The sequence below is a fragment of the Volvox carteri genome, assembly GCF_000143455.1.
Source record: "Volvox carteri f. nagariensis unplaced genomic scaffold VOLCAscaffold_82, whole genome shotgun sequence".
NCBI classification, from domain to species: Eukaryota; Viridiplantae; Chlorophyta; class Chlorophyceae; order Chlamydomonadales; family Volvocaceae; genus Volvox; species Volvox carteri.
Window position 1 is genome coordinate 178,912 of NW_003307625.1, and position 15,065 is coordinate 193,976.

The 15,065-nt window shown below is 54.2% G+C and overlaps 1 protein-coding gene across 1 annotated transcript; it reads right to left on the bottom strand.

Moving 5' to 3' along the window:
* Nucleotides 1–6,967: 6,967 nt before the first annotated feature.
* On the bottom strand, nucleotides 6,968–13,530 carry VOLCADRAFT_99103 (uncharacterized protein; the record flags this gene model as incomplete). The annotated part of the gene is made up of 11 exons (XM_002957921.1): nucleotides 6,968–7,117; nucleotides 7,430–7,523; nucleotides 7,958–8,147; nucleotides 9,241–9,500; nucleotides 9,688–9,840; nucleotides 10,151–10,224; nucleotides 10,638–10,819; nucleotides 10,916–11,063; nucleotides 11,580–11,723; nucleotides 13,227–13,316; nucleotides 13,483–13,530. The coding sequence occupies 11 exons, from the start codon at nucleotides 13,528–13,530 to the stop codon at nucleotides 6,968–6,970; spliced, it is 1,533 nt and encodes a 510-aa protein (XP_002957967.1).
* Nucleotides 13,531–15,065: the final 1,535 nt, after the last annotated feature.

The following is a 15,065-nucleotide window of genomic DNA, read 5'->3' on the forward strand; positions in this document are numbered from 1 at the left end:
GTCCAAAGGGGGTAATTGAGTTTCGGTGAGCCCACATACGTTCCAACATCCTCGCAAGACGTACTGGTTCCCATTTCATGTTGTATGTGTTGGTCGCATACTCAGTTCACGCTTCACGCAGTCTAATGAGAGGATAGCATGCTTGCCCTATGGCATAAAACGGGGGTAACCCCCCCTTAAGCGTAACCCAGGGGTTACCCATGTGGCTATGTACGAAGGGAGGTGGGTAACCTAACCCCGGGGTATGGGTAACCCCTTACCGATGGGTAACAAAGGGGTCGGGGTAATACACTACTGATGGGTAACAGACAGGGTAACCTTTGTTTACATTCACCTGCGCCTGTCTCGCCTGTCTACACACGCAAACATACATGCCAGGCAGGCAGGCGGCTGGCAGAAGTTAAGGCCTGACTTCTGCTCCCAGTCGATCCAGTCGACCCGGGTTCAAATCCGCCTGCCAGCTCCTCGGGTGTTTGAGGAGTGATGAAATGGGAGGTGGCCCCCCATCATATGGACGGTGTAGGACGTGATAATATCAACTTGCGACCTGACCAGGAACTAAGTTGATGCGCCGTTGATCCGCTAGATTTGGTTGGATGCTGGTGGTGAGTTGCCGAACCCAACGAATACATTCTGAAGTCGGATGGGGTGACGGATTAGGGTGCCCCTCTAGCAGGGGAGAGCAGGGACTGCCCCGGGAAAGGGGGCCGCTGGCGAAGTTAACCACCCTGTAACAACATACATACATGCCTTCACCGATCACTTGTGAATGCCCAATTATCAACGTTGCCGCAACAAAACATGCCTTGTTTTGAAACCTAAACCTAAGGATAAGGCACACAGCTGCAGCCTAGATGCAAGGAGGCGGACGAACACGCGTACATAGGCAGAGCAAATTGGGGACCACGAGAAGCCGCCAGCGAAGCCAATAAATATTCCTATCAAAAGATCCAGGCACTTACCGCCGCTCCGGACCCAAGACCTAAAAGATGTAAGGTCGGCCAGTAGCTTAAGTGCCCCGTCCCGACCTGCTGATTCCAGCTCTACGCACGACCTATGCAACATTATCCAGAGTCTGTTCGTTTTCAGAGCAGGCTCTCCTAAGAGCGTCGAGGGTCTTGGGCGGGAGATCCGGATGTTTGACCCCGAACAAGGTCACACCCGGCGAAGTGTAAGGTGCCTTTCCAGGTAAAAATCCTCAGGTGTCACTGGATGTCTTGCTAAATGAGGTGCACCATAAGTGTGGGCCTGTGCTGCTGAAAGACTACGCTAGAACGCCACCATTTTTCCCACCATACGTATGACCACCCCCGGCCGGTAATATGTCGGCCAACCTCAGGACGGATTGCCTCATGTTTTCACAATGAGAACTATTATATGACAATGGATGACAACCAAAGGCATCCATTTAGTGAAAACCTGTCGTCGACTTGCGTGTGTGCTGCCAGCATTCGCCCTTTCTCCTGTACTCATCTACAAGCTCTCGTTTTACAGCAGCCAAACAGGCCAAGAGATAGGTACTTATTGCTTATTCCTTGCGTGTGTGATGCCAGCAGTAGAGACCTTTAGGTTGAAATGGCGAACGATGCTTCCCGAGATACCACGATACTGTAGGTTGCAAACGTTTACATCTTAAAAAGTATCCTTAAGCGGAATTTACGATGTGGGAAACATATGTCCATAGTCCATGGCAACGGAGGGGGTTACCCTGGGGCCGTGTTACCCCTCCTGCTGGGTAGGAACTTACAAGGGGGTTACCAAAGGGCTACCGGGGGTTTAAGGTGGGTTATCCATTGGTAACCCATGGGTTACCGACCCAATCAGTGCCTTAGGGTTGGCAGCACGCAGGGGTCTTCCGCAAACAGATATCGGGTAGCAACTAGACTCAAGAAGTCTGCCCAATAACGAGTGCCCTCGGTCCGGTAGGCTTTACCCGGGTGATGCTCTCAGGGAGAGAAGCGCCCGGGTTGTGTTGCGCTGACCCGCATGGACAGTGCGGCAGACCGCCAGTCGGAATGCCCGTGCGGGCAAATGGTAACACAAGCTGGGTGTTCAAGTTATCATACGCTGTCATCTCAGAATTCAATTATGAGATACACGGCACCTTTTGAGATTAAATTTAGCCCAAGAGGCGTTGATGTGAGTTTGGCCTCGGTCACTTGAGGCAGCCAAAGTTGTTTGTGCTCATTTGTGCTCATACGATTTTTGTTGGCTACAGGTGAAATACCTTGCGATAGAGAATGCTATATAGTACCAATAACGCGTTTCAGCCGGGCGAGATATTATGTTTGGTCCGTTACACACACACGGCCACACGCACACACGCACACACGGACATGGGCAATCCTACAGGTCGGGGCCCCCCTAGGCGCTTCGCGCTGGGGCCCCGCCCAAAAATGGTTATCCGGGTAGTTTTACAGTAAGAATCCGAGTTTTGCATATGGCAGACCTCTGACGCACGGGCCCGCAGGGCCAGGCCGCAGGGCATAGCCCTGCCCAGTTAAAGTACGACCGTTGCCAGTTGGCATGCCGTCGGGCGTTTGCCTCCTCAACAATTCCCCTACGATCACCAGCCTGGTCCTGGTTGTGGACGGGGTGGTTGCTGCTGCCGATGTTGGTTGACATCAGGCTGGTCGAACCCGTCAAGAGATGGTAGCTGCCCGTTGTTGTCCTCAATGGTTGGAGTGGGGACATCGAGATCAGCGTTTCCAGGAGACTTTGCTGCTGCGGCACGCGCTGCTGCATTGGCAGCGGTTGAGCGACGGAGTCTCTCGTAGTACTCCATGCCGGGACTCTTCCGAGGCCGCTTGGGCGGTGGGGACCTTGCCCAATCATCAACCGTATCTGGTTTATCTACCCCCAGTGGATTGTCAGCACGGGTTCTATGAGAACGGGAGGCCCTCGGAAGGTTGATTAAGCAGCCCCTTCGCACAAATGTGTCCGGTCGTACTGTGCCGAATAAAGACTCCGTACAAGACGCCCCAAAAGCCAGGCGCGAATTTTAACGCGCGGGTGCGCGCGTGCGATTCTCAAAATGCGCGTGTACAAGTGTATATAATTTTTTTTGGCGAAAAAGGACGAGGTGCGCCAGCGCGTTGCGCAGGTGGGCACGATGGCCACAGTCGCACGCGGCATGCAGGCTGGACTATTGCGTGGCTGCTTTGCAGTAACTGAAAGCACCGAAAGCCTACGTCGTAGCTTGCAAGACTGGGCTCGTGAAACGGCCGCGGGAAGAGGAAGCGTCTGGCGAAGCGGCACTTTTGCAAAAGGAAAAGCGCCTGCTTTTGGTAGCGCAACGCATACAGGACCCTGTTCCGACTAATGTCAAAATACAAACTGACGCAATAAATATAAAATACACAGAATTAAAGAAAAGAACACATAAGTCGTTCGGACCCGTGTAAGTAACATGGACGCCGCTGATGGCATGGAACAGCTGTTTGCTGCGCATGCGGCCGTGCCTGCGTTAGACGTGTTGCAGCAGCTCCGGAAGGACGTCAGCCAGCAGCAGGCTCAAGCGCTGCTGAACATTCACCGGGAATGTCTTCAGTTGAGCATGTGTAGTTTTGGTCGGCGGGGTCGACCATCGTACGCATTGCGCACGGAAGCCGAAGTGCAGCGTCTATGCAGCATTGCCAACATATCCGGTACGCGAGTGCTGGCTTCCGAGCACGAAAGACCGGGGGTCGCATCTCAAGAATCAACCAAGCATGCATTTGCCTCTGCAGATGAAGACGCGGCGCGCTTCTGGGCGACGGGTGTCGGTCAGCGTTTACATGGTAAGGCGAGAACCAACGAGCGGCATAGTTGTGGTTATGGCCGTGGTATATGAAAGGACCGCTCATCTGGTACGTGCCCACATTAGTCCGCCTCTATTCAGTGACGGGTGTCGGTCTGCGTTTACGTGGTAAGGCAAGAAACAAGGGGTGGCATAGGTCGGCTCATGGCCGTGGCGCACGACCTTTCGTCTGGTACGAGCCCACATTAGTCGCGTGCTCGGGTGCATGCTTGGTAGCGTGCGTCTTCACCCATCATGTTGCCTGTTCTGGCATGTCCGTCCAAGCGCGACGACTTGTACCTTGTGCCTTATTCTTCGTTACTACAACTTAGCAGAGGACCGACGCGACGTGTACTGTAAACGCGCTGATGTTGTTGTTGTTCTTGTTCCAGTTGTTCTTGTATACGCGCCCGACGACAAGACTGCATGTACATTCCGCCGTGCGCCAAACGCCCTGTAACTCGCTTCGACTAAACTCACATTCCAATATGCCACTGCACTTTCCTCTCCAGCCTGGCCCCATTCTCTTCCTCGCAAACATACTTCGGCACCTTCCACATCACCATACGTGCTTTGGAAACGCGGGCAGCTGCTTCACAAGGGCCCCCATATTTAGTTGCTCCTCGATAGAACGAAGAAGTCTGGACATCCCCCCTAAATTCTCTGCCCATAAGCGCACACTGTATGTTAGGTTTTCTCGTTAGTTGTTACGTCGTTAGCAGGCTTACGTCGCTCCGCCCTCGTTGTAACATTTGTGACATCCCAACGAGAAACGGAGCCCTTGCTCTTTCAATGTATGTACGCGAACAACGTGTTTGTAATTACTACTATTATAAGAATAGATTTCAGGTTAGGGTTGCTGGGGTACTATTATTTTGCCGTGCGACAAGCCTGAAGATAAAAAAGCGCGTGCACAGGAGAACTTCTTAAGAACAACCTATTCGTACTCTAATTGATTATCGTGCTGCAATGGCGTGTAAGGTGCAACGCCATTTTTCAACTCAAGGTAGCAGTCACGAATGAGTGGCCCAAACGCGGATTAAACAAGTAAAATTTCTTAAGTTAACTTATCATCACAGTTTCCCTCATATAAATTTGAAGTGTCACTAGCCAACAAAAAATTGGGCCACTCATTCTTGACTGGTACCTCAATGAGTGGGATGCGATTGTTACAGTGGACCCCGAACGGGTCGAGTCATTGAGTGGACATCGGTGTCCACCCCGGGAATGGACGTACATTCGTAGGGTGAGCTGTCGCCAAGTATCAAAAAGTGCAAGGCGAAGTGGATCCAGGTCATCGCCCTGAATCCATCGCCCTGACGGCCGGGCGAGATAATATGGCCATTATTGCCTTGCCCAGCAGGCGAAGTTTCAGCGTTCGCGGATCCGACAAACGGCTTCGTACGCTAAACGGAGCCAGGCACTTCCGGCAGACTTGCGCCGTTGACGCTTTGAGAAATTGAGACGCAAGGAAGCGAGTTGTTGTCAATCCGCAAACGATGTGTCGGGTCATATCATAGTACCTAACCGAGTTCGGTCGATAATAATTAAATTCACATTCTGACGGGTTACTTGGCGTATCCATATCCAGATGAAGATTCATATTTCAAAGACAGTTTGGATAGGGTTAGCTGTGATTACTTCGTGTTGGAAGCTTGAGGGGTTACTGCGCACCGACAGTACCTTGCGGGACGTTTTGGCTTGCCGTGGCGTCCAACTGTCGTTGACCGAAGAATGGCTGAGTTGTGAACATTTTAGGAACTGATACACGCTATGAGTACCTGTATGTAAGGTGCTTTGAGGGGTAGTCCTGGCCGATGGCAAGGGCCTTGGCGCTGCAGTCCGGGAACTTGCGTTCCCTTGGTGTAACTATTACGCTTCCCATATTTAAACTTATGAAGACATATTTAAGAAGCGAAGAACACTGATTGAACTACGTGATGTTACGGAGTTACGCACGGCGTAATTCTCAAGAATTACGGAGACGCATAGGAGGGTCAACCCTTTACGGTAACTATGCTGGTCCACAAGCACCACGCGAGGCGCATATACACACGACGGCCAGCTTGTGTCATCAGGCCAACTTCCTTGTGGCCACTTGCTAGGCAAACAGACACATTGTAGGTCATGTTGCCACACGGAGCGCCACGTCATTACCGGAACGTGAAGCACTTGTAACGTGCAGTAGGCAACGTTGCATCCATGAGGTTGCAGGAGGCAGAAAGACAGATGTCGTTAGGAGACGTATAGAGTGGCCGGCCTTCGGTTGTGAAGTTGGAACGTTGGGACGTTGGAGCGTAGGATCAATAGGAGACGGCATGCCGTACAGGGAGGAGTTTCAGTCTCTTAACCAGGGGTAGCATAAATAAATGGTCTCCCATTGTCTTGGCAAAAACATTTAGTTGATACTCTTTCCTCGATTTGTGGCTAATTAGGCACATTTCCCGGAGCAGCAGTTGTTCAGGTTATTTGGCAGTTAAAGGAGCGAGGGCGAACCTTTACAAGATGGCGATGGTTGTGCAGGTGCGCTATGTGAACGTGTTTCATCTAGGACGCCGCCATACCGCCTGCTACATGGCCCCGAATCTCGAGCCGCTTTGTCCCACCTTGTGTCGACCGCTCGTCAAGGAGTTGCAAACGCTCGTTAATTTTCTCACCTCGAGACCAATCCTTCCTTCTACACACTTTCCAAGCTTACATAATTCCCTGCACAGGGGCGTGTCTCTGGCCATTAGTCAGTCAATTTTGCACGGCCTGCTTCGGCCCATACATACAGTCATTCGTGCGCTAGGCCCGCTAGCATGGTATGGGCTAGTTAAACCTTTAAGGCGAATGCTGCTCAGCGTGATAAACACACGCATACATTTTCCTGCGGGATTAGGTATATGCACCAGGTTTATTTTTGTTTCTCTGTTTCAGGATCCACTCATCCATTCCTCCTCCGTTCTCGCCACCTTGCTACTTTCCTTACGAACCCTGCTGCTTGAAGCCCTACGCGAAAATGCAACCGCTTCTGACGACTTTTTACTTCCGTTCTCTCACCCAACATTGACCTCCCTTGCTGAGCTGAGCTGAGCTGATTGCCAGTAAACAACTCCCTCCATTCCCAGAGCTCTAAATTCCCAGCCATCACCGAACCCCATCGCCAACCAATCCCGACCTTCCCTTTCCGTTTCCAACGTCCATGAATCACAGCAGTCGGAGAGTCTGCGCCACGAGATCGTGCGTGAGTTTGTCCAAACTATATTGGCAGATCCCGAGATCCAACGCCGTGTACTGCAGCGGGTGGCCCCCATTATTGTACGTGAGGGCAATACATGGGAATGGGAGAAGCAACACCTGCAGAACGGAACAACGGGCAGGAGCTCCGGGTGGTAGATGATGGGGTAACTCGTGCATTGGGGCTATGAGGAGCTTGGGACGAACACCGCTTGGTGCTCGCCAGCTGCTAATCTGCTGACCTGCATCTGCCTATCCAGATGTGAAAAACCGGGCTTCTATCTGAATCAACGCTGACATCCTGCATATCATCTGCCTATCCGACAGGACCGCTCCAGCGACCTGGAGTCTCGGCTGGTAGACTGTGTGACGGGCGCCATGGATCGAGCTGGTGATATGATGGCGTCACTGGGCAAATGGCTCCAGCGCCACTTGCAGGTACCAAGACCTCCGCAGGGGCGCGCGTCCGGCACAAGGGGAGATGAAATCATATGTCCCGGCAATAGAAATCGAAGGGGTTGGGCACCTGGGAAGAGGCGTGTCAGGAGGTGTCCAGGCCGCGGGCATGAGGCCGTGTGTGCTCTGAACCAGGTGGGAACAAAGTTGCCAACCGGGTACCATCTTCCTATATGGTTCCATTTCTTTCCCCTCCCTTCCTAATGTTGACCGATAGACAGGTCTCCGCCCCTCCGTCCCTCCCTCCCTAGGTAAAGAAACGCACATTCGCATTTTCCAATCAGCATGTGTAATACATGCATATGTGACTTGACTTCATACCACTTGTACCCTGCTCATCTACTCGCACATTTTGAATGGTCATGTCGGGGTTTCTGTTTCACCCCGAATTAACGCTGGTCCCTAGTGTGATCAACAAACACACACATGTGCATGCCACCAGGGCATATAATCCCCACATGTAAGATGTGAGCTGTCTTGTACTTGACCTCTGTTACTTCTTACCTCTTATCATTACCATCACTAAATGTGTGCATATACACCTTGGATTTGACAGGGGGTGGACGGTACGGCTGTCCTGGCGGCAGCAGCAGCTGCGGCGGCCACGGCGGCAGTGACAACGGCTGTTGTGTCCATCTCAACCGCACGGCGCCGTTGACTTTCTTGTTGCGTTCCTCACTGAGAGCACTGGCTGCTGTTGGGAAAGCCCAGGGCCAGGGCGGTTGCGGCAATGTTGTCAGATGTTGTCATCTCATCATCGGAGGCCAGGGTAGACAGCCAAATGTACCGCACCTATCCCAGTCGACACACCAAACAAGTGGCCTTCCGGTGACGGTGTTGTTGGACGTCCATATGTGGTGCCATGTTCGGGTGTGGACAGTGGACAGTGGACATAGGACAGTGTAGGGGCTGACTGCACTTTAGTGCCGCACCCTGAACAAACCGTCCCTGTTTGCTGGTGTGCACGGCATATTTGTAATTTGGGGCGACCAATCCATCGCTGTATACAAAACCGCCATCTGTTAGTACTACACGTGTACATGTCTGAAGAGCGCCGGCTCCCGCACTAGCCATGTTGCCATGATAGCACCTTCTCAGCACGGGAGAGCTGCTCGGGAGTGTTATGACAAGTTGAACCATTACCCTCTCGCTGGCATCACATCGCACTCCTCTCGATACGCTCGGCTGGTTCCACGTGGTAGTAGACATCGTACAGTACGGCTCACATCCAAGCATAACATATACGTGCTAAGGCACACTTCCAACACCCGAAAAGGCTTTTTGGCAGACAGCAACATATACATGCTAAAGCGCATTCCCACGGTCTGCAGAGGCGTTTTAGCGGCTAGCTGCAACAAACAACCTCTTTTGCCTCTCTCCACAGTCACACTCCAATGCCGCACTACAGCCCATACATCCGCTCCATGGTGGCATTGGTCAAGGATATTACCCCCGAGACCAAGCAACCGTGTGCCACTTAAAAAAATGTCATTTTATTCGCCATGAAATAGTGCTAGTCGTACTAATGGCGAGGCGAGTTATGAAGTGATTGTGGCGACGCGATGTTAGAAAATGCTATAGCACGAGCTGCGACACCATACACTCCATTGCCTTACATCATATCTTTGACACCGAGATGCCAACCCCCCTCATCTCGGGAACCAGGTAAACACCTCCCTGCCGTCCAAACACGCCCGAAGCTCCACTTCCCGCAGCATCCTACCCCGCAGGCCGTGTCCGGTACCTGCTCAGCAATGCCTCCAGGTCCCCGTCCACTTCACCTTCACCTTCACCAGCCCCTGACTCCGATGATGCACCTGTGGCGACGGAGGCCATTGCGGCTCCACTGGCAATGCTCGACTCCAACAAACCGGTCCCCGACAAGGCAGCTTTTCCCCCAACCAGTGTTGCCAAAGCAGAAATCGGCTGCTCCAATTCCGTGCCTTGGTACTGCCCCCGCTGTCCATGTTGCTGGCCACTGGCGCTAGCTGTGCTAGTGGCTGCAATGCAGGTGTCCCGGAACAATGTGGTGCCCATGCCACCGCCGCTGCCGCCGTGGACGAGCATTGCAAGGGCTCGGCCACTAGCAGTGCCTGTGGCGGGCGGCGATTCAGCCTCAACAACAAAAACAACGAAGGCGGATTTAGGGTTCTGCAGCACGTAGTGGCCGAGGCGACGACTATACGGTACCTGCCCCTGTTGTGGCGGATAGATATGCCTCCTGTAATACCCACCTGGCCCATCGGTTCGTGAAGCGGCTGCTCCCGAAGCACATGGCCACACGGCTGTTTGGGCACTCCGGGGTGCAGCTGCTGCTGCGAGGTTCTCCAGCGCCTGCCCTTGCACACGGGGGTGAAGAAAGGGGGTCATTTATGTTGCCATATGGCCTACAGCCAGGTCGAGGACAGGACAGGGCATAAGGCGGATCGGACATCATATACACTGCACAATATGTCACGGTGCCAGCCCTGGTGGTATGGCCCTGCTGCACATGCTGCTGGCCCTGCTGCACATGCACAAAACCAAGAAGCGGAATGGCTTGGGAGCGAAACATCGCTTTCGGCAAGACGCACGGCGTGTGTACGCAGGTGCGCAGTAGCATTGTGCACGGGAGCAGGGGAGTTCGGGTCGAGGATTCCATAAGTCAGGAAATTTCCCGTGATGAGTGATAAGAACTGTCGGAACCTCCAGCTGCACCTTTTCGAGGAATTTCTCTTGTAGAACTGGAAGACATCTTCTGCCGCACCTATGTGGTGCTCCGGGGTATCGCACTGCATGTTTGTGGAATGAAGGCACAGCATGGGCGCTAGGGCCAGAACGCCTTGCACCTGGGCCAACAGTTACTCTATTTCAGGATTGGGCAAATTCATTAAGATGAATGTATCGGTTGTGCAACCATGGGGGCTAAGATGTTTTTTATTATACCACAAGCCATACCTTCCCAAAAGGGATCCTCGGACGCATCCATCCTGCCGTACATACCTCACGCTGTACCGCCATGTAAACTTCGCCAGATCGCTTCAAATCCTTTTCGAAACCGTCCCTAACAACGATATCGCCTGCGGTGTCGCCAACCGTTCTACGGCCTGGCCTGGCCTGATCTGATCCGGTCAGGCCCGCGGTCAAACCCCTAGCAAACCAACACCCGAGCCAACCACAGACACGCATGGACACGGTCACCCACCTTCAGCGCCTCCTCCTCCATTTCGTTTCCCGTCATATCGAGCCTCCTTAGCCGCGTGTTTCGCTCCCGCAGCACCGCCTCCAGACTCCTACATCCCGCCAGCCCCACCCCATTGCCGCGCAGGTCCAGTTCGGTCAGGCAGCAGGTGTTGCAGCCCAGTGCCGCCGCCAGCGCTGCTGCCCCTCGGTCGCCCAGCAGGTTGCGTGCGAGGATTAGCTGGCTCAGACGGGGTGAAGGACCCGCAGACACCGAGGCCCCTGAGGCCCCTGAAGGCGCACCGGTAGGTGGAGGGGCTCCAGCTCCTGCTGCTCCCCGACCTTCCGAGGGGACCCCACCTAACACGGCTGCCAAGTGGGCCGCTCCCTCCGCGCGGATCTTGCAGTTGTCCAGGGCCAGCAACGCCAGAGACGGGTGCACTGACACAGCCTTTGGGCGTGTGTTGGGGAACGACAGGAGGAGAAGGCGAGGGCGAGAGGGGGAGAGAGGGAGGCGGGAGGTGGTTTCGTCGTTCCTCGTCTGAGACGCTCTTTTTCGCCCCTTGCACAACCTCGCCTGAACTCGGGCCGTGAGCCCCTGTCTGAGCTGTCGTGTGCCTACAACCATAAACCAGCCCACATAGCCGCGCTTCCCCTCCACACGGTTACCCGTCCACCGTCCCTCGCCTTGCCTCGCTGCCACATCACGGCATAACCCAGCCCCAGACCCTCCTGCTCCTCTCGAATTCCCCGCCACCCGCTGAGCACCCGCGCAACCCCCCTGTGCGCCCTTCACCTCACTTTCTCGCGCACTCGCCGACCACCCGCCCTCTCGGCCATGTACGGCCATGTACGGCCCTACCTCGCCCCGCATAGCCGCCACAACCTGCCCATCGTTCGTCCGACCCGACATACCCACCCACTCCAATCCTATTCATCCTTGCCCGCGCCCTACCCCGCCTCCCACCTTGGCCAGATATCTAGCGCCCTCATCCCCCACGTAGCATCTGGACACATCTAGTTGCTCCAGAGACGGCAGGGCCGATAAGGCCTGGGACAGCGCTGCAATACCATCACAGCCGATTCGCGGGTTGTCCTGCAAGTGGAGCACCTGAAGTGGGAGCACAGGAGGGGAAGGGGAGCATGGCCGGAGTAGACTTGTTGAGAAAAGGTAAAAGTCGGGTGTGAGGGAGGATCATCGCTCTGCTGAGTGCACGACGATTAGCAGGCTTGTGTCTCTGTGTCTGTCTGTCCTTGTGTATATCTGTCTGTGTGTCTGTCTGTTTGTGTGTCGGTGTGTGTCTGTTTGTCTGTGTCTGCCTTGCTGGCTGCATGGGTGTCCTTGGCTAGGAGAGTCTTCTGAGGGGCCGCGTCTAACGTAGGTAGGTCTTCCCATGCATCGGTTTTTGAATGTGTAGTGGAGCCCCCTGAATAGAGCCCCTGCCCCCTATGGTGTTTTCTGTTTGATCTTGTTTTCGTGTTCTAGAGGAGAGAGCGCGCGAATAGGCTGGCCAGGCGAAGTGGAGGCAGGTAGCGGAGATGGTGTGGTGCCTCTCGTACGGCTCTCGCTTAGTTCGGTTCACAGTCTTCTGCGCCGCCGTGTTGCCTAGCCAGGAAGAAGAAGACCGCCCCCGCTAGCGTGAACGAGGGAGTGAAGCGCGCACGGAGGAACAGACGGACGTAGCCGCACGCCCGCCCCTGCACTGTGTTTCGGCCCAGTCAGGGGCCCCGGTGCTCTCGGTCCTTCCTCGGGACGAGCCGCCCATAGTGTAACACCCCATCAATACAGACAACACAGACAAACCCAAAGCACAGGCATGGATGCATGGATGGATGCCGTTCTGCACCAGGGTGCCCCAAAATGTCGGTTGCGCCCGAAACCCTCGGGCACAACCTATCCAGGCAGCCTATCGGGGCCCTGCCCGAAAGCCTCCCTGTCAGCAAGACATTTTCCTTCGGCCACCCCCGAAGCTGTCCCAAGCGGTTTTCGGGGCAAAATTGAGCTGATTACGATTCCATCGTAAAACGCTACATCGGCTGAATTCCCAGGTACTTTCATAGCGCCACTACTATAGCTTGTATGAATGTGTGAAAATTTGTGCGATACAGTTCGCGTATCTGCCGGGTAGGTTGATCCTAGACTTGAGCCTCAATGCACGTTTATACTTGTCCGGGATTGAGACCGGGTCAGGGTCCAAAATCCTTCCAATGGTGGAAGGTGAGAGTGTCCATAGTCGATGAACGGTGGTGACCTGGGACAAAGTGGACCTGCGAGCTGACCAGGAATGTTGAGCCAATCCTCCTTTCGGGCAAAACGGAAAATTCTCAAAATGTCGGGCCCGAATCGAGGTGAAGAACCTTGATTTAGATGGATGGATGGATGGATGGATGGATGGATGGATGGATGAATGGATGGATACGTATGTTGGGTAAACGGCGCGAAAGGGGAAAGAGAGGGAGACCCGCCACATCCCACACTTCGCTGGACTTTGCCCATCGTCAGTTCTGGTTGTCAACCCTCATCTCACTCTCTCTCTTGCTTCGATTTCCATGAAGGAAGAACCCTTCAGAACCCCCATCCTTAGCATCCCCCTCCTTAGGGTCCCCGGTGTACCTGCAGCTCCCGCAGGCCCCCCTTGATGAAGGCCCCATGCAGCTCGCGCGCGGCCTGGTCACCAAGCTGGTTGCCGGACAGAATCAGCTCCTGCGCAAGGGGTGGGGCCAGGCGAGGACGACTAACGAGAAAGAAAATAGCGGCTCAGAGCATCCAGACGTTAATGGCTTGTAACTTTCGAATCGCAAACCATTTGGTGCGCAATTGGTTCAAACCTGAGGGTACCATACCAGAGCAGTGGAACCAACCACTGCACCTGAAAGCCGTCCAAGTCAATCAAACAAAAAAGAATGTAACGAAGCATAGTTGACCGGCAAGGTAGTAGCCCTCCATGTCATTTGGGCACCGGGAAGAAGAACAAGACAGGACGAGACGCGCGGCACACGAAAGAAAGAAAAGGGGATACGAACAAGTAGGGTTGGCACGGGTACTATACTAGAAAATAGTGCTATACTAGAATAGTACCAGGAATAGTACTACATACTATGCGGGGCTTGACAGTGGCACTGGTTTACGACGCTCGTCCCGTGTCCGTACATAGTAAACCAGCATAGTAAAATAGTACTATGTATTACTTGATCAGCAGGCCCACTCCAAGCGGCGCCGCGGCATGGATGGCCAGACCCTCCTCCCAGTGGTTCCCGCGACTCGCGCCGGGTCATGGAGGACCTTGGCATGTTCTTCTACAGGAACAACGTGCATATTGACCTCATCGAGAAGCCTGAGTTGCGGAACCTGTTTGGGTTGCTATTATCAACCTGCCAAACCGGAAGCAGTTGATGGGGCCAATGCTGGACCGCGCCTACATCAAGGTTAAGGCACAGGTGGCGCAGGCCCGGCAGCACACGGGTGGCCAAGCTGCGCTCTGCTCTGATGGCTGGCGCAACCGCGCCGCTGAGCAGGGGATGCCGCTCGTCAACTTCGTGCTGATGCTGGCAACGGGCTCGGCCTTCCTGCGTGTCATGCGCGCTGCTGGCGTACGGAAGGATGTGCAGTTTATCAAGAAGGTAGGATGTGTGGATATGTTTACTTGTTTAGTGCCGTCTGATGTGACCTGAACGAATTTGCAGGCCCTATTGGTTGTACCGTTGGTCACTGACTGCGTGCTGCACCGTACTTTACACTCTGATTGAACTGCAGATCCAACTGTGGTGGCGGAAACGTTCACGATGCCCGACGACTATATCTGGCCGGCTGGGTGTGGGCTGTGGGGTACATGGCATGGCGCTGGTTTTCAAAGGACCTGGCCAAGGAGAAGAACGTCAAGTGGGTGGCCAAGATCTTCAATGCTTCTATCACCATCTCCACAGTGGTTGGTGATTCGGAGCGCATCCGGGCTTTGCTTGGCGTGCACCAAATGGAGAAGTATGGCAAGAAGTCGGCCATTACTGCCAACACCCCTACACGCTTCGCTGTGAACTACTTTGTTCTAAGCGACGTGCTGGAGATTGAGGACGCGCTGAAGGCCATGGTACGCAACAAGGAGGTGTGGCCTGGCGCTAGCGACGGGAGCTCGAAGGCGGAGGAGTTCAAAGCCGTGGTCGAGTGTGAGTGCAGTTTCTGGAACTTGGGCCCCTTCACGAAGGGCGCCAAGCTGGCGGAGTTCTGTGAGCCCATTTCCAAGGCGCTACACAAGCTGAGATGCGACAGCCCGATGCTGAGCCAGGTGTGAAGATCAATTAAGGTTTTGGGTGAATGGATGTGTGTCCCCTGTTTGCCGCGTTACTCAGTAGCACCGTTGCCCCTTACACTAAGCCACATCGTCCATCCGCCAAATGCTTCCCATGATATCTCCCATTACAACCAGTTGTACCCGGTCTGGAAGGCCCTGCTGGCAGC